The sequence below is a fragment of the Drosophila kikkawai genome, chromosome 3L (genome assembly GCF_030179895.1).
Source record: "Drosophila kikkawai strain 14028-0561.14 chromosome 3L, DkikHiC1v2, whole genome shotgun sequence".
NCBI classification, from domain to species: domain Eukaryota; kingdom Metazoa; phylum Arthropoda; class Insecta; order Diptera; family Drosophilidae; genus Drosophila; species Drosophila kikkawai.
In genome coordinates this window covers 12068005-12094687 of record NC_091730.1, presented here as the reverse complement: position 1 = coordinate 12094687, position 26683 = coordinate 12068005, and the positions used below count along the sequence as shown (strand labels likewise).

Here is a 26683-nt window from a genome sequence, read left to right as displayed (position 1 = left end):
TGCGGTTTTTTGCCCGCCCTCCTTGAGGTCAACTAAAAATACTTCTTGGCTTTTATAATTTATGGCCACGGTTTGGCCCCTTTTCTGAACCCACCCCCTTAAAATTTCCCCTCTACTTTATATATATTTAATTAGTGCGTGCGGTTTATAAAACCTCTTTCGGTGCGTGAGAACTCGCGAAAAAGTTATTAACTGCCACTAATTATACATTTTTCAAGTGATACGCATTTATATTCATGCATTTTCCTTTTATATGTATATGTTTGGTTCTGGTCCCGGTCTGGGTCTGGGTCCTTGCCATAAAAAGCTTTCCTGGTAATTAATGCCACATTTTTCTTCTCATTTCTCGCGTCTACGTTCGCTTTGGTACGCGACTCTTTGGCGCTCTCGTCTTAATTACAGTGGATTATAAATATTAAAAACGGAAGCAGTTGCCAGTAATCAGGACATCGAGCAGCAGCCAAAAGGAAGTGGAAGCCATTTTACGTCGCGAGCGAGAATTTGAGAAATGGCTGCTTAATGAGACCAAAAGAAGGGGGTAAAAACAAAAACTCGCGGATATCAGGTTGAAATAATCAAAAAGGATAACGAGAAACAGAGCAGCCAGAAGCAGGAAAAAGACAAGAAAACTGGCAGCTAAAAGATTCCATCTTCTAAAACAAACAATTAGTTGGTAATTAAAAGAAGCTTATCGTGTTGGTAGAAAAGGAAATAAGACGGCTAGGATTAAGGAATATACATATATCTGGCCGAAAGGGGATTAACTATACTTATAACATCAGCTCTAAAAAAAACTTGGTTTGAAAATAAATTGTTTTAAAATCTTTTTCCATAATTTTCAGGCCACAACAACCTCTCCCTTTTGCCTCTCTCCATATGTTTTGTTGTACAAATGATCAAGTTACAAATATATGTCAGCAGCTGGTTATGTCAGGCTGCTCTGAACATCAAAATCTCATGTTGCCAAACACACAATTTCAATCTGCAGAGCGGAAAATAGGTTGAAATCCATTTGGCAACAGCTGTTCATAGCACATACTCGTAGACGTAAGCTGTACAATTTTTCACACCCTTCAAGGAACTAAATATAAGAAAAAACAACCATTTAAGGTCTTAAAAAATAAGCAAAATATATATATTAAAAATCCTAAGCGGCAGTGGAACGTGTATGGAGGCGAACAATGCGGCGTATACGCAATATTGAGTGGTACACAACGCATCGCCTCAAACACTTTTACCACTCAACTGGGCCTCTGCCCTCAAGGGATAATAATGCAACTAGGAAAATATAGATAAGGAAAATGGAAAACCCTGGTGTACTATCCTCTCATACTTGAGCCAGGTATGGATGAGGAACTTGACATATGCCAAGGAAAAACTAGTGGAACTGGAATGCCCACCACTTCACACAGAACCGACTCAACTTTGACATTTCTCTCTCTTTCGGGAATTTCCCATTTTCCACATACATTTTCCCCCTTGTCCTCCGCCTGCTGCTGCCCATTCCGCTTTTCCGGGCATTCACAATGGAATGTCCACGGCATGTGGCAGTCAGATGTGTGGGCGTGGCTTGGCGTTCAACTTGTTTTTGCCGCAAAATGATTTATGACAATGCATTGAAAAGTTCTAGGCTGTCAACGAGGCAGGGGAAATGTCAATAAGGGAGTTAGCAGCAGAGGCATTTGTAGTTGGAGAGCCTACGGAAGAGTAAAGCCAGAGTACAAGACCACAGATGTACACAGAGAAAAATATTTTCTAAATATGATCAAAGGCCATAGAATAAGGTACGATTGAAAAACTAGATTTTTCTTATAATTCGAAGTTATTTCTGAGGAATATGAGGGGGAACAAATATTTCTAAACTCTTATAAAAATATACTTTGTTAATCGTTAAAACAAAAAATGTTTTTTAAGTGTAATGCCTACGTTTGTCAATCTTCTGAAATGATAGCCATCTCTCCCTTACAGAAGGAGGATCTAAACCTCCCATTTTTATCAGATTTTCAATTTGCAGCTAGAAATTGTTTAGGGCCTTAAATGTAGAAGCAAAACTGTCAAGGAAGTTGGCAGCAAAATGCCAATAAGTTGTCATGTTCCGACGACAGCTGCAGCATCTCGCACATCCTTCCACATAGCCACCCCACAGGAATATCCTTTCCGCCAACGGCTACTTACACGTTCGCCGAGAATTGCCAAAGACAGCAGCGGCATCTTTTGGGTCCCATTTTCACACATTATTCAGGGATGCAGTGGGTGGCCATATCTGGATATAACATATATGTATATATATATATAGGTGTTTGAGTGTGGTGCCTGAGCACGTCTCTCATGTGCCACGAGACGAGGACGCTGCACGCTGACACATTAATGTCCGCAGAAGAGAAGCGGAACAAGCAGACGCACCTGTCCAAGGCTCACCTGGTTTTTTCTTCTCTTCTGCAAAAAAAACCCCAAAACTATCCCACCCACCGGTGGTGCCGTATTGTCGTATTTGTCTTATGAACTGTCAAACTGACATTCATTGACGCTTGACATGTAATAAACGAAACGAAATGAAATGAAATGAAACGGAATGGCATGGGTGAAGGATGTTAAAGAAGGACCACCGGAAATATGATTTTTCAAACAATTTTTCGCTTGTCCGCATCTCGTAACCCAGCATGATTTTATTTATTAAAAGGTTTTAATTAAATTGTGGACCATGAAAAAAGTGGAATATACATATTTTTTGGGGTTAAAAATTTAAACAAAGCTAATAGAATCAGCTGAAAAAAATACGAGACAGGGGAATAAAGGTAACGTGTTATAATGAAGGGAAAAAAGTACATCAAGTAAAAAATTTTAATTAAATAAAGCAAAAATATTGCTTTAAATTTTCTATAAAACAACGACAACAAATAGAATTTAAAATTTTAAAGATATTAATAATTTGTCAAGGTTTTTAATGAAATTATATTCCCAAGAATTCCCTCTCCCCCAATAGAAAACCCTCTTCAATTTAAGGTAATTGTGGAATACAACTCAATCAGTCCGAGTGAAATTCCATTAGCGCAAAACCATTCGAAAATTCCAAGAACCCCAAAAAACCGCCAAAGCTAACAAAGCCGTTGGAAATATTTTCAGATGGAGGCCAGCAGACGAAATTCAAATGGAGATGGAGGAGTTGGCGGGCACAGAACGGAGGAACACAGAGATTCAGCAGGTAACCATGGCCGTGGCAAACGTCGAGGCGAATTTTTGCACAATGCAAACATAATGAGTTTGGGGAAATGCAAATAATTCGCAATGGAAATCATTATTGAGCACTGAACCAGACGACAGCCGAAAGAGGGAAAAGTGGAAGAGCGGAAAAGGCGTCTCCAATACACAGTGGTCATCATGGTGGTGGGGATTTACTACTGGCAGAGCGGAGTTGGTGGAGTTACTTCTGTTCACTTGGCCTGCACTGCCAAGAGTTTTCCCCAATGGGCGGGCTATGGTGCAGCACTGAAAATTGGAAATTGGGAAAAAAAAGAGAGAAGCGACTTGAGTGGGTGATAGCCAGGCGATAATCGTTAAGCGATTTCGCTTCCTTTTCGTATGTTTAATGAAGTGTTTAAAATTTACGATTCCCAGCTAAATTTATTGCACTCGCAAGTAGATATCGAAGGGAAGTCGTCCCCTGTCCAACCAAAAATAAAAAGAAAACTGAAAAATCTGAGAGATGGAGTAGGAAGTCCGGACAGAAAGGAATCCCCTTTGATGGCTGCTCGGGGAATCAATCTCACATGTGCTCAGAGGGGAATCCTTGCTGATTGGATGACACGAAATAAAAACGTTGCACACAACGAAATTGTTAATAGCAGTTCTCTCTTCCGTATATATATATATACACACCTGATCATATTAATAGGTACATACATCAACTCAGACTTTAAGGTTACAGAAAATAGTTTTATTCATTATTTTAAACTTAAAATTTGGTCTCATTGGTTCTTAAACTATTTGTTTTTAATCAAATAAACTTCATTGTAACATAGGATAATAATATAACAAAAAGGAGATCATTTTGTGTCTTAGATACGTTTTCAGTCTGATTAAAATAATAGGTACACTTCAAGTGTTGATGAGAAAAATAAATTTAAATATATATTTTGCGTTTTTTTTTTCTAAATTTGTATTTACTAACTTAGTATCCAGTGTATCCACCTCTATTTTTGGTCACTACTGCTATTCTTTTTGGCATACTTTTAATAAGAGCCTGGCAGGTTTCTACTGGTGTTTCATACCACAATTTTTGGACACCATCCCATAATTGTGCTTTATTTGAAAATGAATACTTTGCCAATTTCTTTTTTAAGTCTCCCCACAAGTTTTCTATGGGGTTTAGGTCGGGGGATTGGCTTGGCCACTTCAGAACGTCAACTTTTTGGTCCTCAAAGAATTTAGATAAAAGCCTTGATGTATGCTTAGGATCATTGTCTTGCTGAAATACCCAACGTAATGGCATATTTTCTTCAGCATATGGTACCATAACTGTTTCCAATATGGATTTGTATTCTTCAGCAGTCATTCTGTTCGTAGTCTGATAAATTGGACCTACGCCATACCAGGAGAAGCAACCCCATACCATTATATTACCACCTCCATGTTTGACTGTTTTCTTTGTAAACCGTGGATGAAATTTCTTCCATTAGGGCGTCGAACATTCCTTTCACAATCATTCCCAAATAAATTTATCTTGGTTTCATCGCTCCATAAAATGTTTCTCCACTTTTTCTCCCCGATGCATCCTACCCAGTCTTTGTGGTCCCTTGCAAAAGTTTGCCTCATGGTGATATTTTTTTTGCGCATAAGTGGAACCTTTCTGGCAATTCTTCCTGGTAGGTTGGCATCTTGTAGTCGTCTTCGGATAGTTGGAGCACTAACTGAATTCCCAATATCTGCTGCAATAGCCTTCGATGACTTAAATGGGTCCTTTTTGCTTAAAGATACTATGTAGTGGTCAAGCGTTTCCGTTGTTTTTTTTTGGCCTTCCACGGGATTCCTGTCTTGGTTTCCTTTCTTATTCATTTTTAACAAAATTATGGGACCTTTTCATTAATTTGGCAATAGCTCGTAAAGATTTGCCATCTTTTCTCAGACTAAAAACCAATCGAGCTTCTTCTTTAGTACAATGAGAATTTCGACCCATTTTTTCTAAAAAAAATAAATATTTAATTCTCTTAATTGATAGTAGCTATACGAAATTTACCTTAAGTTGCCAAAAAATCACTGATTACAAAATTATTCACTTGTTATTTATGAGAAACGGAGACTGTACCTATTATTATGATCAGGCGAAATGTGTAGTTGACTCACAATTTATAGAAAAGCTTTGATATTCGGGGATTCCCCTCGTTCAACTCTTTGTCACAGTTTGGCCAGATATAGACCATAACAAATAACCAAAAATTTTAAAGATGTCAACACTTAAAGTACGAAAAAACCATCTATAATTAAATAATTTGTGTATGTACCTATTAATATGATCAGGTGTGTATATACATATAGTATGGCTAAGCCAATTACGTGGATACCACAACGACAGGAAGGATGGGATAAATTCGACAACAAAAACCCAAAAACAAAAGGACAATAAAGGGCTGGCTCGTAAATGCCATCAGAGGAGCTTAGCTAAGCAGCAGAGTGACTCCTTCTTCGATGGATACCCCCGATGATGACGATGATGATGATGATGATGATGTTACGTATACGCTGCGTTGGCGGCGCTCGCTCGTTTTCAATAAACCGCACGGAAAAAATAGCAGCGCAGCAGGAAAATAAACCAAACTTGATGGCAGCAGCAGAGCTAAAATTCTTTGCATACTTTTCCGGGGCGCACTCAAGTGGCAAAGCCACAACAACGACAGCACTTGATGAGCTTTCCAATTACATTTAGCTGTTGCCTGTTAACTGTCTCCCTCTGTCTTGGCCGGATAAGGAATTAACTGCCGGGGCCATCGTAAAAGCCAAAACCAAAAACAAAAACCGAAACGGAAACCAAAACCCGACACACTGAAACCAAAACCAAAAATGGCCCTCAACTGATTTCCAGCATTGACTTGACTGACTTGGCGTGTGCACAATAAAAATTATCATAAGTTCGCCATCCCGAAGCACAATTTGTGTAATGAAAGTCGAGTGTGTTTCTCCCGGTTCTTTTTTCTTTCTTTTTTCCTTCTCCAAAGAGGACAGATCAAATCTGTCAGCAGGTGAGTCAATTGATTAAATGAGCAAGCTAATGAAAGGTTGGCTAAGTGCAGCGCTAAGCAAAAAAAAGCGTACAGAGAAATATCGAGTTCGAATGAGTTTACCTTCTTGTGGAGATGGAAAAATAATAATGGAAAATAAATTTTCTTTAACATAAAACTTAAATAAAATTTAAATATTTTTAAGTATACTTTGAAATATATTTCTGAAGTTGTATCTTTAATTAAACTCAATATTTTTCTTATAAATCTAGTAACCTGACTTTATTAGTTAACTGCCTACGACTGAAGGGCAAACAATCGATCGGAATTCTTTAAATTATTTTGTTTTATAAAAAAGGTTATTTTCTTTCATTCAAAATCTTTGTGAAAATGGCTGGCCGTCGTGAGCAAGCAGGTGCATGCTGTCCGCCACCATGTTGTCCACCTATGCAATGTCCGCCTTGTCAAACTGCTCCGTCCTGTAGTCGACTGTAAGTTCTGGTATACCTTTTCATAAATAAGTATTATATTCATATTCCAAAAATGTTTATAAAAGAGTGACAACCTGGAAGGCTTTAAGGCCGGAACCCTACAATCCCTGCTCATTCGAGAATTGCCTAATCTTTGGCGGCCACGATGAGCCCTATATTCGGCCCCTCGATCCCAAGGAGTGTGCCCGAAATCGTCGCAATGATGTCGACCGCTCACTGGGTTATCCCATAGGCGTAGTAAGTGGAGTGGCTGTGGTCAAGGGTGGAATTTCAAACCAGGAGAGTATCCGATATGCCGGCTATCTCAAGGGATTCGCTCATTCCTACTATACGCGTCGCGACGAATGGCTGCCGGAGATGATCGATATGGTTGTGAATGATGGTCAGATACTGTTCAATGATTCCGAGAATATGGTCAATCCAAATTCGACTGAAAATCCGGATGTGTACGATGAGAATGAACAGCGTGTGGCGCGGTCATTCAAGATCAATGACTTTGAGTTCGCTGTGGAGCTGGAGGCGAGCTTTGAGGTTTACGGCTATCCGAATACCATACGCAATCTGCGACGTATCCTGAGGGCCTTCTTCAAGAAGTTCAAGTATGGAGTGTTCTTCTCGGGCACTTGGTATCTGCTGATCTGGAAGGAGCGGGGCGTGTGGATGGTCCTGGATCTGAATGGCAGGGAAAAAGAGACCATGAAACTGAATCAGGAAGCAGGATATCCCGTTCTGTTGGCCTTGAAATCCCTGGACAATGTTGTCTGGCTGATCAAGAAGGAGAGTGACCTGGAGAAGACTGACAAGTTCACTATTAGGGAGATCCTGGTCACCCGACTGGCCACGCCGGGCCCTACTGGCCAGAGTTGGGAGCGGGAGCATGGTATGCGGATGAGCGAGTTTGATGTTATTGCCTCGGACTATGCGTATGTCAAGTCCAATCTTCATCTCACCCTGAACCCCAAGGATGCTCTGAGGAATCGCAGTGCTCTGCCCGTGGCGGTGGCCACTGCTTTGGCCTCCAAGATCGATCATCCCGCCACTTGGGATATGAAGATGTACGACAAGGTCATGTGCTATGGCGTCAATATGTGCAAGAACTGTTGGGAGCCCTGTGTGGATCTTAGCAAGCCCATGGATCTCGACGATTTCCCACGCCAGATCCGGATGGGCCAGTTTGTGGCCGAGATCTTTTTGACGCCCAATGTCTACGAGGGCTGGTGGAAGTGTGTGCCCATGTACAAGTTTAATGACTTCCATCTGATGCTGGAGAAGGCTCTAAATGAGAATGATTACATCATCTTCCAGATCAATAACCAAATGTACTCGCTGTGGAAGAAGTCTGACTTTATCTACCTAATGGATCCCTATCGTCACAATATCGTGGGTCGCATCCTGGAGGAGGGCGAGGATCCCAAGAGTGCCAGCGTTCGCATGTTTGGGAATATGGATCGCCTGTTGAGTGTCTTCCATCAGGTCCTTCTCGAATCCAATCGTTCGGCCATCTTTCACATTCACACTTTGAAAATAAGGAATATCACCGAGTGTCCACCGGGCACAGCTCCGGCCCTGCTGCCCGCCGATCAGGATGTGGAGGTTAGGTCGCTCAACGAAAACATACGCTTCGATGAAAACTACGACAAGTGCCTGCAGGAGCTGGGTGAGATCAGTGACTTTGAGGAGGATCTGGCCTCTGAAATTGAGCCCATTGTGGAGATTAGTTCCTCGGAGGAGATGGTCGAGGAGGAGGAAGGCGGTGGCGGCGGCGAAGTTGAAGGAGGCGAGGGCGAGGACGAAGACTAAGGCCAAGGACTTTTGTTTTCCCGTTTGTAAGCGATTAAAATCGAAGTTTATCATCTCATCTTTTAAAGCAAATTATTTTATCCTAGTAAAAAGTGGCTGTAATCTTACAATTATATATCAAATGTATGAAAATGTATCTATAAATTAAAAGTTATTCCTAATGGAGCGGAAACTGCCCTATTTACAATTCAAGTGATATTTTTACTTTTTTATTGGAATAAGTATTCTTTTTTCTTTAAACTTCCTTAAATAGCTACTTTTTCTGCTTTTAATTCTTCCTTTTTCCACATTTGTCTCGCCCTGTTATCCCTCTCTATTGTTTTTTTCCGCTTTTCTTATCATTTCTTTCTTTTGTGTTTTTTTTGTAACAAGCTCGACAAGAGGAAAAAGCATGTGGGGATGAGAAAAAACTTGGTGCGAGAGGGCGCGTAAAACATTTTGAATTAAATGTCACGTTGTCGGTGTAAAGTCGCTTGTTCAGCGTTCGAGGCAACGACAGTCGAGGGATTCTGGCTAAAATAGTCACAGGACGAGAGCAGCTCCTTGGAGCTACTGGCTCGCCATGTTATTGCCACCTCTCGACATGGGCGTGGTCCATGAGTGTGTGTCATTAAAAACAGTGCAGGTAGCTACTACCACCCGGAGGCTTCCATTTTCCGGAATATACACACACTCGCACACATTCGCACCGAGGACACACTCAGGACGACAGTGGCATCAGTCACTTAGACAGCAGGTTACCTGGCGGCACACCATCAGCATCGCCATCTCACCTGTATTTCACCTGTGTGTGTATGTGTGAGTGTCTGCTTATTTGCATGGCTGACAACATTGTTGTTGCGGCGGTTGTTATTGTTGTTGCATTCGGAGAGACGTCTCTGTCTGTGTTTTCTGAACGCTTTTTGAATTCTCTCCCAGCGACAACATTTCACGAAAGTCGACAGCGCGAAATTAATGGAAATTTAAAAATTGCATTTTTCGACATCAGCGAAAGAAGGACGAAAGCCAGGAGGAAAAGGTCTGACACTGTGGTCTTGCCTGTCGTTGGGAGATAATAGAGACGACAGGTTCGAGTTAAATGGTTTTCAACTTGCGAGGCAGATTAAGGTTTTCCTTTGAAATTTAAGTGGGAAAATTATATGAATTTCTAGAACTCGAATTAGCAAAAAGACTCCTATTGTTAATACAAATTTTTTAAATTGTTTTTTTTTAAGCTTTTTTGTCTAATTATTTCACATCCTGTCTAGAAATACATCTACTCCTAGTAATAATTTAATACCACCCAACAAACTTTGCATTAGCCACCGCTTTTCCTTTGGCTTCTAAGCGGAATCCTTGATTTACCTGTACCTTTAAACTTTTGTTGTTTTTTGTTAATTAATTAATTATGTTTTCAGCTTACCTGCAATGAAAAAAAGAGAAGAAGAATAAAAGTTATTTTTTTGTAAGGTAACACATTCTATATATTTACATATATTTATTATAATAAATTGCCTTCACTCAAATACAATTAAAAATTCATCAACTGAACAATCAAAGTGGGTAGAATAATAAAAAATCACTATTATTTTATGAATTTTGTTGTGAGCCTTTGAACCTTTTTTCCTTTTGCTGTTTGCTGATTGCATTAATTTTTAATTTTGCGTGTAAATATCGCGGCACTCTCTATCTCTGGCGCAATTAATTTGTAGTTTTACTATATATATACGTTGCCTCCCTTTTGGCCAACATCAGACTGTGGTAATTAAACTGCGGCTGCCACGCCCACAATTCACCCTCAACGCCCAGGCGGGGGCGTCATGTGTCAGCGACAGCCGACCGAACCGAACTATGCAAAACAAAATGAAACCTACTAGCAGCGGAAAGCAAATAAACAAACAAAGCAAAAACAAAGTATGGCAGTGGACACAGGACACAGGACTAAGGACACTGCACCTGCCACACACACAGAGGGAGATGTAGTGGAGGGGGAAAAATGTGGGTTTGTCGCAATTTTCCTGCTAAGTGCACATGATAAATTAATGATTGAAGGGCCCCACACCACGTGTACAAATCGAAGGGAGCAGGAGACGTCTATGACAAAGTGATTAATTGTCAGGCTGTGCAAAAAGGGCGGGGGTTTATTTTTCCCCATTACCAGGGTAAAAGTGGGTGGGAAAATTCGTGGGGTAAGAGCTCGCCATAACTGGAGCAGCACTCATATTCAACGAGTCGTCGTCTCACAGGTAATTTGTGCACTTTTCGACGTGACTCGTCGTCCCAAGAAACCTGGCCAGGTAAATAACACTAAATGGCAAAAACGAGGAGGAGATCCCACCATTCCTAAACTTGTTAAGTGGTTTTGCCGTGTTAATTTTCCCCCTTTTTTTTTGTGCCACAAAGTCAAAGCACAGCCGTCGTTAAAACCTTTGCATATGAGAATTTGTGACTAATTGATTGGGGCATCTTTTGTGGCTACCAAATATGGAGGATAACTAGGTGTGATTTATGTTTAATGAAAAAATATAAACATTAAATTATACAACATAAATATATTGCTAAAATTATATATATTAAGAAGATGGCCATAAAATAAAGAAGACTAATTCTGTGTACATTTACTTTGTCCAATTCAGCTCAAATTTATAAACAACTTAAATTAAACAGGGTGAAAGGTTTACTGTTGCTAGCAACATGTTCCTCAACACCTACATATATAAATGTTGCTAAGCTAACCAAAAATGTTGCAATGAGTGTGCACTAAAAATTCCCAAGTCGGAATTCTGAGAGTAAATGAGTAAATTATATCTCTAACTACTACTAAAAATAATCAACTTCAACCAATATATGGTTTTTATTGCAAATTCCAATTCTCTTTTCCCAAAATTAAACCTGACAACCAGCAAAATTTTAGTTCGGACCGAAAAACCAGAACCGCAAATAATGTAAAAACCAAATTTACATTAACTGACAACGACAGTAACTATGTGTAAACAATGGCAACATGGACCTAGTAATTCCCACAACAAATGCAACAACTTTTGACAGCGACCAACAGGAGCAGACATGGAAACCAAACGGAACAACAAACTTTCCAAACGATTTGCCATTCGAATCAAAGTGCAAAGCGAAAAGTTTGAGGCCAAAAAACTTAAATACCCCCAAAGGCAATGGGAAGAGGAGGGTAGAAATGCCTAATTTTACAAACAAATCACAAGCAAGAGAGCAAATGTGGAAGTGTGAATATAATTTAAATGCCTTAAACAATTTGCATAAATTTTCATTAAATATATATTGTTCTCCCGTAGTAAGTAATTTTATAAAATTCCAATTAATATTGCTCAGAATAAATTGAAATTGCTTGTTTAATTTTCTATTTGTTATCCTTGAAAGACTAAAGCGTGTATAAAAAAAAATAAAAACCATTAAATATATGGACCTGAAACGAGTGAAAAACAATGGCATCATGCCCCATTAGATAGCTGGCCGCCTGAAGGCATAATAAATTTTAAATAGATTGCATTCTTATGCAATAAATTCTACTTTGTTTTGATTTAAAACCGAAACAAAACCATTGTTCTTTCCCCGTTTCCTATTAAAGTTTGTTTTGCGAGTCTGGAGTGAGGAGGGATTGTGGGTAGAAAATCCAGCTAATATGCAAATATTTGCTTTAAACCTGCTGGCGGGCATAAAACAAATATCCCAAAGAGTTCCATAGATAAAAAGTATATATGTAAAAATATATATAAATAAAAAAAAAAAAAACAGGAATAATAACGAGCTTTATGAGAAGGATTTGCATATATGCTGCCTGTGTGTGTGAGTGTTTTACGGTGTTTGCATGTGGGAGCATCATATCGCCACCACAACAACTGCAATTGCAGCTAAAAGAAAACTCCTTTTTTTCATCTTTTTCCCTTTTTTATTTGTTTTCTTTTTTTGCCCACCCACCACTTTACTTGCAACAATAACAAGTAACCGTCAGACGATTGTCCTTTGGCCATGCCATCATCCCCGCAGAGTCCTTTGGCATGTTAGCTATAGAATATAGAAGCGTTTTTCTTAAAAAAAAAAAAAAAGAGAAATAAAAAAATCCTACCCACAATCCACTGTCCCTACACAGTTAACGATATTTGCATGTAATTAAATTTTCCACTCGGCAACTGCAAACTGCAACTGCTTTCTCCTATTTGCACAGGACTGAATAAAAAGCAGAGCTGGCTTTGCAGGGAGTTTGGTGGATGTTGATGGCTCTTACTCCTGTCCTGTTCAGGATTTTTCCAACTTTTTGTTACTCTCCCTTCCACAAAAAGATGAATGTATATGGTGACCTCATCATGATGGCGGACAGCGTCCAGAAGTTTTGCCATTAAGTTTGTAATAGCCACAGAAATGATGGCAAATGGACAGCGACAGAAATCGAAGCAGGAAAATGAAGGAGTACCTGGAAAAGGCTGATGTGTGAATTAAGCTTCAAACCCTTTGTTGCAAGGGAAGATGCAGAGAGAAAAATAGTACTGGAAAATTGGTAATTGCAATAGGTTTAAAGTGCTTATTTAAGCCCAAAATATTTCAAAATAAAATATACAAAAGAATTGAAAAGATTTAGATCATCCTTTTAATTTGGTACTTCGAGCATCTCTATTAATATTCTAAAATAATACTCCTTTAATCATTATCTTTAAAGTGACTACCTTTATTTCCATACCACAAATATATTCTAAAAACTTCAAAGGCAAGTCCTAAGTAACCTAATTTCTTCCATTTTCCTATGTATAGCTGTGAGCTCATGGTCAGTAAAACAGTTTTCCTGCTGACCTTTGACCCCCAACCGTGCGAAATACAATTTTCAATTATCGAAAGATCTCTGCAATTTCCCAGCCCCAACCCCACAAACAAATGCAAATCAATTTCCCGGCAAGGAGCCAGGCAATCAACTCGGGAGGAGAGTTAGCAAAAAAAAAAAGGAAGAAAAAAATGAAGACCAAAATCGAAACAATGCCAGCAGAAGAGCACAGAAACAGCCAATAAAAATAAGCCAAAAATATATGAACAACAATTGGTGGAGGCAACAACAACCGCAGGGGCAGGAAAACATTTCACATGCGAGTCAAATCAAATGGGGGGCGTGGCAGGTGGAGGGGGCAGCCTTAGCTGGGGCACAGTAAACATTTGGCCATTTTGGCGAATGAACTTTTTATGAGGCCAAACCAAAAAAAGGAACAGCTCTCGCGCAGAAGCCCAGCGAATGCTGAAAGCTAATCCAAGCTAAACAATTTTCTTCTGGCCACACCAATTTAATGCTGCCTCAGCGGTGGGCGGGAAAATTCGTAGAAAATCGAAATGAGCTGAGACCGAATTCAATTCCAATCGAAAAAAAATACCACTCGATATAAAGCAAAAATTTCTATTAAACCAAATTGTTGCAAGCGCATAATAAAAGTCAAATAGAAGGAAAACAATTGGGGAGAAAATTATTGGTTGGAAAAACGAATGGTAAATACTCTCTTATCGAGAGAGATGAAAACGATACAGGCTTTCTGTGAAAAGACACAGGGAAAGTTGCCAAAAATGCAGCAGATGGAAAAGCTGGCAGACAAACAAAGGTATAAATATGTGGAAATAAATTTAATTAAAATCGATACGAGTGGAATTTACTTAAAATAGGATAAGATCTTGGTTTATTTTTTTTTAAAGATTTTTATTTTTGAGGAATTTTAAATGCACTTTACATAAAAAATAATTTTAAATGAAAATAAATATACAAATAATTTATAGATAATGCTTATAATCCTATTATAGCTTTTAAAATATTTAAAAATAAATTATTATTATTTTTAATCTATTTGAATGAAGTTCCTTTGCATAAACCTACACATTTCTTTGCTTATTTTTTTCTGATATTAATAACACATAATTTAAAATATATTTTTTATAAAAATATCTATACGGTTTTGTATTATCTTGTCCAGTCTTATATCAAAACTTAACTTCCATCAGAGAGTAAGTAAAGTCTTTCAAAAGAATGACCAAGAATTCACTGAACTAAATCTGTGAGTGGCAGCTGACTCCGCACGAAGACAGACTAATAAAATAAATAAATGTACTGCAGGCCACAAAGATACAAAGATAAACAGACTCTCATAGATACACACAGCCACACATTTACACACGCACAACGCACTTAATGAATAAGGTGTAGAAAGAAATGTAAACAGATACTTAACCTCCAGCGAAAGAAAGAAAGAAAGGCTGCAAACGAAATAAAAATCAACACAAGGGCGATTAGGGGTGTGTGTGTGGAGCCAGAGAGCTCACACACATACACACACTTGCATACAAACCCAAGTAAAGCTAAATGAAATAAAGGAAAATGTAAGCAAATAATAAAAGGAAAACAGCTAAGCTCTTTTCCCCCTGTTCACATTCCCGTTACCTTTCCAAAAAAAAAAACCGCCCCCCAAAGAACAACCTCGGAAACCACTTGGACATGGAACCTGAAGGTGTGTGTTTATCTATGTATGTGGCTTGTATGTATGTGCACACCTGTGTGTGTCTGCGTCTTCCAACATATAATTAAGTGTCTGGCAAAGCGCAGCAAAGTCACGTAATTCTATTTAAGATTATTTAATAAAAAGCACACGACGAGTACAGTTAATTAACATTTTTCTCCCTAGGTTTCCATTTGCATTTCCCCCTCGTTCTCATTCACTCAAAAGCGTACCACGCGGCGTATGAGTAATGCCCAAAATGTGGCATTTGGTCTGGCTTTGAATATATTCAGCATACAACTAAATTTAATTAAATGCATTTAACCTCCTTTGACTGAGGCATTGAATTAACTTAAAACTTATTTGGACTATAACTATTTTAATTCAATCACAAATGAAACTGAAATCCCTTGAAATCTCTGACAATTTGGAATATTACTTTTGATTTATTTTTATATAAAGCACTTAAACCAGTTTCACCTGGCTTAAATCAATTTTTTATTTGGCTTTATCTGAACCCATTTATCAAAATGAACCCCTAATCCAGAACGGAACTCTGAAATTGCATTTCAAAATGTTGTAAATATCATACGCATCCATATCAATGTCACATCTTACATTTTCCCTGTGATTTATGTTTGCATAAAAAATTAAATATATATATGTGTATAATTTCTTTATGCCCATTTCCTGCCGAGCAATTACACAAACAAAAAAGAAATCAAAATAAATGAAAAATATGCAAATATTTAAAAGCACAAAACGTGGGATAGGGGGAAGAAACCAAAATACCTTTATGTATCTTTTCCCCTTTTTTTCACCGCAAAATGGCAATTTTTGTGAATAAAAAATTACGCAAAAATGTTTAATGATGTTTAATGCATGGCCCAAAAAGTGGTAATACGAATAAATAAAATTCCATAAATGTGTAAAAAAGAATTGCATGAATATTTCATAAACCAAAACGAGTGCTTTTATAATATTGATAAAATATTAAACGACAAAAAAAATAATACGAAAAATGTACAAAATATTTTAATCAATTTGTATAAACGACAAAAGAAAAAGTGTGAAATTCTTACTTGCATGCAAAAAAAGAAGTAAAGGGCGTGTCAGGCATTTGAAGAATGTCATTGCTAGACGACCAATGTTGAAGCCAAAACAATGCCAAATGGGCCAACAAGTCAAGCGACAAGCAACGGACGATGACGACAAGTTGGCCAAAAACTTGACCAAGTTGCGAGGAGACATGCCGCCGCCTGTAGGCGTGGCCACAAACAACAACCTGCAACGGTCTGAAATCCATCAAGGTAACAAGCCATCTTCCCCCACTCTGTTTGATTGGTTTATGTTTGATTGGCAATTTCTAAAAATAAAACAAAATTCTCTACAAAACAAATGTATGTATATATGTTTATATATATTGGTTTGTTTGCCACTTGATTGCGGTTTTAGACTTTTCCACTTGTTAAGTCTCATTCCGCAGACGAGTTTTGCTTTGGCGAGTCGAGTCAAACCGAGTAGAGTGGAGTGGAGTTGTGGCTGGAGTTCATAGAAGTTGCAGTTTCAGTTGCAGTCGCAGTTGCTGCGCCTCTTCAGGCTTTAATTTAGAACGCTGAGGCCCGAGACGAGCCAGTGGCACATGCAGCACGCAGTTAGGAAAAAAAATTTCAAAGGAATCGTACGATTGGTACTCTTTTTATTAAAGAAAAAAAAAGGGTTTACTAGAAATTTTTATATTTTATTATGAAAATTATATATTTAATTATTGAAATGGTATTAATTCAGTTAAATATGAATTAGCATATTTTTAGGAAATATACTTGAAGTGAATTTAAGAGAATTTCAAGTAAATTTTTAATGAATTTCTAGTGAATTTCTAGTGAATTTCAAGTGAATTTCAAGTGAATTTCAAATGAATTTCTAGTGAATTTCAAATGAATTTCTAATGAATTTTAAGTAAATTCCTGGTGCAAATATTTTTAAAAATATATCTTTGATTTAAAAATATAAACTTTTATTCATTCATTGATTTACGAAAAGTTAATTCAAATATAATACTATTTAATGATATTCCCAAACTAATATACCCCTTTTCTACACCTCTGCCTCGTGCATGGCATATAAAGAAAGAAGAAAAAGATAGATAGTCGGCGCTCGATAGATAGGCAACTTAGACAGCTAGACAGAGACAGAGACAAGGCCCGACGGCCTGGGTGCCGGTTTCAAGGGGGTTACTGGGGTGCAGGCAATGAGCGTATAAAACAAATTGCATATCGCTGCAGAGGCCTCGCTCTCAGTAACAGAGCAACAAAAACAAAAACAAAAAAAAAAAAAAACCAGCAATAAAATAAATGTAAATGCTTTTTCCAAGCGCATTTCAAGTGTGCTTTTTCTGGCTCCAAGGGAGGAACCAACGGCAAATCAGGCAGGGAAGAGGCGACGCATTAAAGCACGGCCAGACTGAAAAGTCCAACTCAAACCCAGACAGAGACACAGACGGTTGCCTATTTAAACAGTCTGCAGGTGGTGGGTGGCCCCAAAGGGGGAAGGAAGGCCTTGCGATTGCATCCGCAGAGCGGAGAGATGGATAGTCCAGGGCTAGAATCGTCCGAAAAGCCATCGAGGCATGCAATTGTTTTAGGCCTTAAATAACTGTATTTTCCGTTCTGTTCAGTTCCGTTCCCCCTGGCCATTTTCGGTCGTTTGGCGCTAAGTGGTAGGAGGTCCCTATCTACCATAATCGTTGGTGCCCACAGGGAAACCGTATGTACACAAGAAAAAATAACAGAGATCGTTTTCGTAATGGTTTTGAAATAAAAGAAGTTTAAAATGTTTACGTAATTCGGCACTTCAGTTTTTTCTTTGCATAATTTTAGGCAGATTTTTTAAGGGATTTTAAAACCTTGACTGAAAACCAGTTAATTTTACTAATCAATATTTTTATTTAAAAAATATTAATCTTTAAGGAAAGGGTACAGTTTTTGGGCTTGATGGAAAACTGCTCAAAACATTCTCAAATTTGTTTTAAAAGAAGTAACCTAGTTTTTTCTCTCTCTTCTATTTTTATTGAAACATTTAAATATATACATTTTTTTCTGTGTATGCACCAAAATCGAGAGGCCAAACACTTTTGCAAAACTGCGCGCATGCAAAATGTTATGGCATGTAATTGATGTCATTGTATCAGCATGGAATGCATCGAAGACATGGCATATGGATATATAGATACGGACATTGATCGTGCCCGTGATTTATGGTTCGTTAACTTTCACCCTCACGCCCGAAAACTTGCCGCCCAAATGCCCACAAAGCGAAAATAAAAAGGGATAATAAACATTTACCATGTGGGATAAGGTGACAATGGAATAAGTGGCTTGATGTTCGCTTGGATGCATGGCGATTATAACGGAAATTGGTGGGGGTTATTATGGTCATAATTATGTTGGACAAAAGCGAGATCAGGGGTTGTGTTGGTTGGTGGTTTATAAAAGCATTAAATTTGTTATAGTATGTGTGGGGGAGAGTGTGTAGGTGGACGGTATTGAAAGGAGTAAATAGCCTTGTAAAAGAGAAACACGAAAAAGTCCTGAAAATGGCTGTTAAATTTGTGAATTAAAGGACAGACAGTTTAATGCAAGTGTCTAAAAAAGCTAGCGTGTTAAATATATATTTAAAAGAATGGCATAAATGCACTTCAAATGTCATCCTAACAAATATTTTCCCTAAAATGGCGTGATGGCTTTGTGAAAAGCTGTCGAAATGATTGTTTGGTCGACTTACAGTCCCTGACACCCCAATTATCAGCTAATAAACCATATCACTTGATATTTTCAAGGCTACAAAATTGTACTCTGATATTTTAAATACATTTATTAAATAATTTCCGAGCATAATCGATTTCCGCCCACCTCTTCAGGCTCTGCTGGAAAATCTTCCCCAATTATAAATGTCATACATCAAACTTTAGCTCAGATTCAATTCAGACAAATGGCAAACTTCGGTTTCAAATGCGAAATGGATCCAAATGAATCACGCTTATGGAATGTGAAATCAATTAAATGGAAATCAGCTGGAAAATAAAGTAAAGAAAAAGGAAAGACAGATAGGAGAGAACAGCGATAAAATACCAGACAATGACAGAGCGGGCGGGAGATGCGGACAAAGAAGAGTCCGTGAGCAGGTGCATTGACTGTCAAGCTCTAAACGCATTTTCCCCCCCTTTGGGCCAAGTCAGCTCGGCGTTAACTGGCTTTGGCTTTGGCGTTGGCTTAGCCATTCCATTCAGAGAACGAGGCGAGGCTAAGCGGATGCATTAGACGATGTTGGACAACGGCAAACGGAACAACGCCAAAGAAAAGCGCAGGAAAAAAACTCTGTGCAGAAAAGTGAAAATTCAGAGGGGTGAAGAAAAAGAAAAACTAGTTGCAAGTTGGAGGGGAAAAGCGCGCGAGAGGCAGAACCTCTTCGAATGACGCGAAGCTAAGACGTTTCTAACGGTTCAACAACATTGAAGCTGGGTCTTGAACTGAGAAATGCACAGAGAAAAAAATTAATGAGCAATTTTAATATTCAGTAAAATAAAAAAACCCTAACCAATTTGTACATTGTTTATGCTTATTATCAGTGAATTTTGTAGCTTTATTTCGTTAATTTGGGTACTTTTTAGAGAATTGCTAGATCTATTCGGCTGGTGATGCTGATGAAGAATATTCATATTTTATATAGCGATACCACCCTGATATATACTTTAATAAAAGGTTTTATATTATAAGGGGTCTTATGATATATAAAATTTTAAGAACTAATATAAATTCAAATTTTCCTATACTTTTATCAGTGTAGGAATTTGCTATCTATTGCTCTTCTCCATTCTATATATCCATCTCTGTCTGTTCGTCTTAGTCTCTGTCTTGTTCTTCTTTCCTTGTCACTCGGTTTCTTCACTTTTGCTGGAACATGTTCTCTTTTGGCCTCTGCCTTCGAAACCCGCCGCAAAACAAGATTCTCTAACAATGGCCATTAGCAATCTGCAGACTGTTGCAGATGTCGCTGCAACTGCAACAAACATTGTTGCTATATCCATGGCTATATAGTTATAGGCGACAAAAACATGCTGCCAAAGTCATCGGAATTTCAGACGTCTAACGTTTGCCTTTGTCGATGTCGTTGTGGCACCACGGGGCGTATGAGTGTGCTTATTAGTAGAGTAAGTAGATAGGGACAGTAAATATGGTGTAGGTGAGCTCTTAAAACTGACAAAAAAATATTGGGAAAAACTTAAACTTTGGACATTTTAAAATTGTAAGCTTCAACAATGCATTTATAGAAACCAATTTTTACTTAAAGAATATTGCAACAAAAAAAGCTATTCATTTTATAAAAACATTTGATACATTTAAAAATAAAATAAAATAAACACCTACTGGAAACCCTTAAAATAAAGCTTTGATAACCATTTACACTTTTGAGTAGACATTTTAAAGATAACAACTTCCGCTTTTCTGCGTTCATTTTGTCTCGAAAAATTGGAAAATATTTTTGCGGTTGTGTTGTTGCCTTTGTCAACTCATCAGCAGTAGCTTTGTCTGGACATTGCCATTGCCCTGAAGACTGAACTAACTTACAGCAGTATTTGTTAGGCAAAAATTTTCCCAACTTCAGTTAGTTAACAATTTTCACTTCTCCCCCTCTCACCAACCTCCGCGAATTCCCGCCGTTCCAATTTTACACAGAGAAGTGGTTTTTGTACAATTTTCAACATGTAATTTATTTTAATTAACCAACTCGACAAAGACAAACAGCGTAGAAGATGAAGTCGAGTCGAAGTGGGAAGTAGAGGAGTCATCAAGGAGGGCTAGAAATGAAATTTCATTTATTCATAATTCAATTAAAAATTTAGCAAACATTAAATTAACAACTTGATTAGCGCAATTCACGAGATATTTAATGGGATTAGGCAGCCAGAATTTAATTTTAGCCAGAACGCTTTCTCCACGTACAGTAATTGCCATCAAAATAGAAGCACCCACCAAGGCAGCAGCAGCAGCAGCAGCAGCAAGTGATAAAAAAAGGGGAGAGAGAAAGGAAAGCAGCAAGCAGCTAGCAGCTAGCAGCAGCGACAGACAAATTATGAAGCTGGCAATAAACTTCCGCTCACAATTATCGCAACTTCCTGGCAAGCCCCGAAAAGAGTCTCCCCCTTGTTCCTTGCCCCCTGCCATGTGCCACGCCCACAACGCCCCCGCCAAAAAGACGCTAACGTGCCAAGGCAGAGGGAGTAGAGTAGAGCAGAGTAGGCGATGGCGATGGCAATGACGCTGACAGCGGTGATAATGATGATGGGAAATGGAAAGGGGGATGGCATTAGAAGAGAGGGGGTTTGGGGTTTAGTGGTGGTGGCATTAGATGGGGCATGGTGTTTGTTTTGGCGTTAGCACATCCTCATCAAACTGTTGCAGTGATACTGCAGTCGGCTAATCGGAAAAGCTCCATGATGATATAGAAAATCAGTCGGAATATAAATTAATTTGAAAGCTTTTTTAATTAATTGATTAAAAAATCAAATTAATTTCTAAAAAATATTGTTAAATAAAAAAATTACTTATTTAACATATTATTAAGATGTTAAAATAAGAAACTTGACTTGAGCATTGAGCCTGTCTATTGGGTAGAACTCTATCAAGTTCTTATAACTCCCAACTATAAAATACCAGGACATATTGTCGTTTTACAACTAAAAGTAATATTAATTACAACCATAATGATATTCATAATTGACAAGCTAACTTGATTTTAATTACAACATTTAGTACTTTTAGGTTTTTGGTTGATTCTATAAATTTAATATAATTTTAGCAGATGCTTATAATTCTCAAGTTAAAGTTCAGGGACAAGTTGTCATTTTACAAAATATTGAAACAATTTGAAAAGCTTAAATAAATATATATATTCACACTAAAAATAATTATTTACCTTTTCAAACTTTTTTTTTTTTTTTAGTTTTTATTCGCTGAATTTGGTCTTAACTTCTTGTTTATGTTTTAGCTCCTTTTCTGTTGTTGGGGAGTGGCTCCAAAAATAAGTTTTCTTTGCTTTTATTTCTTTTTTAATTTCGAAAAAGGTGGCAAGCCTGGCAGACAAGCTCACACTCGCACAATCGCACACAAAAACACACGCACGCACCCACAAAAGGAAGCTTTAAAAATGCTTTATATTTATATTTTTTTGTATGTTTAAACCACAATTTGGATTTCTTTGGATGCAATTAAACTATATTGGAAATATTTATGCGTTAAAGGATGCCGGAAAAGAGAAAGAAAACAGAGCAAACAGCCAACAGCAACGCAAGTGCAAACAAATGTGGCGGCTGAAAAAATCGATAAATTTGTCGGAGACGCTTGTGGCGACGCTGACGCTGGCAGAGCAGCAGGGGCGTCGTCGAGGGGGTTGTTTTGGGTGAAAAGTGGGAGGAGTGATGGGGAAGAATTGGGGGATGAGGGGGTTAAAGCCAGACATGCCGGTTGCCATTCATTATTACAGTTGCTGCTGCTGCTGCTGATGTTGCATTGAAATCAAAGTTCAAAGTTGCCAAAGTTCAATTCACTTTTTACCTCCGCTGGCAGATATATATGTATAAATATATATTTTTAAACAAATTGTTATGAATTTCACACAGGCAAAAGTTTGTCTACTTGTTTTTTAAGCGCGCGCCCGTTGCTGTTTGTTGTTTATTTATTATTTTTTATGATGAATGTTTGCTGCTTTCTGCCGTTTCTCGGTTTTTTGTTGGGGTTTTCTCCAGTTTGGATTCGTGTTTTCGTCTCGTCGGCCCGAGCAACGAAGTTCAACTAATTGCCGAACGTGCTGGGGCTCTAGACTCTCAATCCGAATCCGAATCTGAATCTGAAGTCGAGTCTCTGCCGCCGTTAGCGTCGCAGCTACTCTCTCGGCGGCGTCGCTGTCGCTGCGGGCGTTGCATGTGAGTCGGTCGGGACTTTGGCTAGCTTTTATATATTACCCCGCAACTCCTGTTGATCCAGGGTATAATGGGGTTTTCATAATGTTTGCAACACTTCAATATTATTGGTACAAATATAAGATCATTTTGAGAAAGAGAATTGAGAATTTTGATCCAGAAATTCGGATATTCAAAGAACTCTTTTAAGTATTATATTTTAATAAATTATAAATATTAGCCGTAAATCTCGTGAAACATTTTCTTTACAATTTGCATAGATCGAAAAAGCAACAAAGTCATCATTTGTAGCGTTTTGAAAACTATAAATATTCTGTTGAAAAGTATGCTATAGTTTTTTTTAAGGAGCCTGTTAAAAGTTTATCAGAATGATAAAATGTAAAATAAGAAAATTTGGGTTTTCTACCCTTAAATAAGATATTTTAAGAGCTCAGAGATTGAAAGAACTATCACCCTCGCTTCAACTTGAATCATTTTCGGTCATGAAACACATTATTTAAACGAAACAATCACTAGGGAATTTAGTTTTTAAATCAATATTATTAACCTAGGTATTTTATAGTCGTTCCCACCTGTTGTTTGTGTGTCGTCTGCCCGTCTTTTTTTACTGTTATCGTTTGCCGCTCTCTCGCATGCAACTCTAGTGGAGCCAAAGGTGCAAGGGGATAAAGTAAAGGGGAAATGAGGCGCTAGGGAAGTGGAAAACCAGCAGGTTTCCCTTGGCTAGACAAAAGCAGATGTTATGCACTGAAAATACGAAAATACGACTTGGAAAATGATCAGGCTTCTTAGGAGCTTGATATAAAAATGTTGTTGTTATTTTAAAAATAATCTCTTATTAAGGGGAATATTTAAGCCAATTTTAAATGTTGAGCGATGTTTAACTATTTATTATTGAAAAAATATTATATGATTGATAATGTTTGCATTAAGTTATAGTAAAAAAAAATGGAAAAAAATAGTTTAAAACTTATTTAAGAAAGATTTTTAAACTATTTTGAAATAAAAACGAAAACTTCATAGTTTTTATTCTCAATGTAGAGTTGCCAGGCAAGTTGCATTGCGCTCTTGTGTTTTGTCTGTCTCCCCGTCATTTTGTCTCTTTCTGTCTGCGTTTCTTCGGTCTCTTTCTATTGCCGGTTCGTTGCAAATATTTCGCCGGCCGCTCCTCAGTTGCTGCCTCTGCCGGCGACGGCGGCAACGTCAGCGTCGACTGCAGCTGTTCTGTGGAGCGTAGCTTTTGTTGCAGGTCTTTTTTTTATAATTTTTTTTATTGTTACTAGTTGTTAGTCATTTTCAGTTGTGCTCTGCTCTTTATAGTTGTTGCGGCGAAGAAACTACTTTGGGTCTAGGGAAAAATCTAGGAAATTTCAACTTGGAAAATAGTTATATTCTTAGAGATAGCCAATTACAGTTTTGTGGTTATTTAAATTCAATTCCAGAAGCATTATCTAAACCATTTTTGGTTTTATGCTAAAGTAATTTCTGACAAAGCATTAACTATAGTTCCTGTTGTTAAATTATTTTTACCAAGAATTTATGTGGTAAAGTTACATGCTCTATATGTTCGAGCAACAAGCAAAGAATTTATAATAATTTTAGCTAAATTTATATAATAGTAATTTAACTTGATTCATTCTCATTATTATTAATGATAATCAAAATAATAATAAAAATAACTTTAAACATATTTGGCATGGTTGTTGTACTGTCTAACCTCCTGGAGCAGGAAGATCCGGCTCGAAGGACCAAAAAGTCTATATTTATACCCTTGCAGGGTATTATAATTTCAGTCAGAAGTTTGCAACGCAGTGAAGGAGACGTTTCCGACCCTATAAAGTATATATATTCTTGATCAGCATCAACAGCCGAGTCGATCTAGCCATGTCCGTCTGTCCGTCTGTCTGTCTGTCCGTCTGTCTGTCTGTCCGTCTGTCTGTCTGTCCGTCTGTCCGTCTGTCCGTCTGTCTGTTTCTACGCAATCTAGTCCCTCAGTTTTGAAGCTATCTGAATGAAACTTTGCATATAGTCTTCTATATGCTCTCACTGCTATATATGTCGGAACGGGCCGGATCGGACGACTATATCATATAGCTGCCATACAAATGTTCGATAAATTTTTAGAAAAAAAATTATAACTTAGCTGTTTTCCAACATATGTGCACTATTTTTTACATATGACCATTTTATATTATTTCTGAATTTTGGTAAAAATTTTATGAAAATCGGACGACTATATCATATAGCTGCCATAGGAACGAGCAGGAAATTAATAGAAAAAAAATTATAACTTCGTTGTTTTTCAAACTATTTTTATCTACTCTGAGATATAAGCTTATTTTATTAGTTCAGAATTTTGGTATAAATTTTATGAAAATCGGACAACTATATCATATAGCTGCCATATAAACCGATCGGTAGGTGTAGGGAAAATGTAAAACTGGGAATGTAAAACTGTAACTGTCAAACTCTCAACATAATAAGTATAGGTAGAATGCAATGAAATAATATCTGCAAGGGTATACAAACTTCGGCGTGCCGAAGTTAGCTTCCTTTCTTGTTTTAAAATTCAATTAATTTTATTATTATTATTTTAAGGGTGTTGCGGCCAGACAATATATTTGTGTTGTGAAAAATATAATCAAGTAGCTAGAAATAAGAAAATAAAATAAAATAACCCTTAATTCACATAATAATCATTTCCTCTCAAAAGGTGATAAATTCCACCCACAAAAGAATATAAAGCTAATCCCAAAGAAACCTAAACATCACTTACAACTGGCAAAATCAAATTTTATTGTAGGCAAGAAAACTTGATTTGGGGTAGATCGCCAATTATTAACGACTTGCCAAGAATCACCCTTGTTAAGAAACCGCAATAGCAACAAGAAATGCTCGTTACATATAGACCAAATCGAGAAATGTTTGTTTGTTTTTGGGGCCAATAAAAATGCTGAGCCTCGAGGGGGAGATGGGTAGAAAAGTTTCGAGTTTTCCCCCCTTTTTTTTTTGCGAGTTGAAAAGGGAATTTGTCGGCATTTCAAGAGTTGCGGTTTAATTGCAGCCCAAGGAAACTTTCTTCGAGGTGGTGGCAAAAATTCTGTTGGCAGTTGCAGTCGCAGTTGCCAAGTTGTTGGCAGAGTGGCAAGCTCTGTGCATTATTAATTAACCATGAAAATGGCACCAAAAGGAAGTCCTTCTATAGCTATCTCTTTGCCAAAGATTTCCACATGTCAACAGCAGCAGGCGGCAAAAAGGAAATCCCCCTGCGAGATGCGAGAACTCTCAACTTAAAGCCGCAAACTTTTCCAAAGACTTTGCAGAACCAAAACAGCACAAAAAAAAAAAAAAAAAAAAAGAAAGAAGGCAAAAATTAATGCCCGTGTAAACGAAGACAGAAACAAGACGAAGAAAAAGTCAAGGGAGGATGCTGTGTTGTGTATAGGAAAAGCTGAAAAAGTTTCAACAAAAGAACTAATGCTGGAGGACAAAAGCCCCAACGAAACTGAAACCAGCAACGAAAATGTTGCTAACGAGTAGATAAAATAAAAACAGCATAAAAACAAAAACAAAACAAACAAAATCAGTAGCAAAAACAATAAAATGAAATCACCAAAAAATAGGAAATAAAAGTAATCTCTGTTACCAGAGTTTCAAATTCTCTTTCATTGCGAATGTTGTTTCTATAGCAGTTATTGGAAATTGTAGTCCAATTTAGTTTTTAATTTCGAG

General features: G+C 37.7%; 2 protein-coding genes and 1 long non-coding RNA gene across 8 annotated transcripts in view; 1 reads left to right on the top strand and 2 right to left on the bottom strand.

Annotated features, from left to right (window-relative positions):
• Positions 1-26683, bottom strand: part of shep (alan shepard) — a 142326-nt gene that overhangs the window by 84811 nt on the left and 30832 nt on the right. The gene's annotated exons all lie outside the window — the stretch shown is intronic.
• On the top strand, positions 6491-8505 carry LOC108079306 (uncharacterized). Its single transcript, XM_017173586.3, has 2 exons — positions 6491-6703; positions 6769-8505. Exons 1-2 carry the CDS (start codon positions 6603-6605, stop codon positions 8501-8503), a joined length of 1836 nt encoding a protein of 611 aa, XP_017029075.1. The 5' UTR covers positions 6491-6602; the 3' UTR covers positions 8504-8505.
• Positions 9783-22826, bottom strand: LOC138928612 (uncharacterized). The gene is made up of 3 exons (XR_011445018.1): positions 22587-22826; positions 21949-22245; positions 9783-9905 (listed from the first exon to the last, which is right to left on the bottom strand). It is a non-coding gene; the product is annotated as an uncharacterized lncRNA (long non-coding RNA).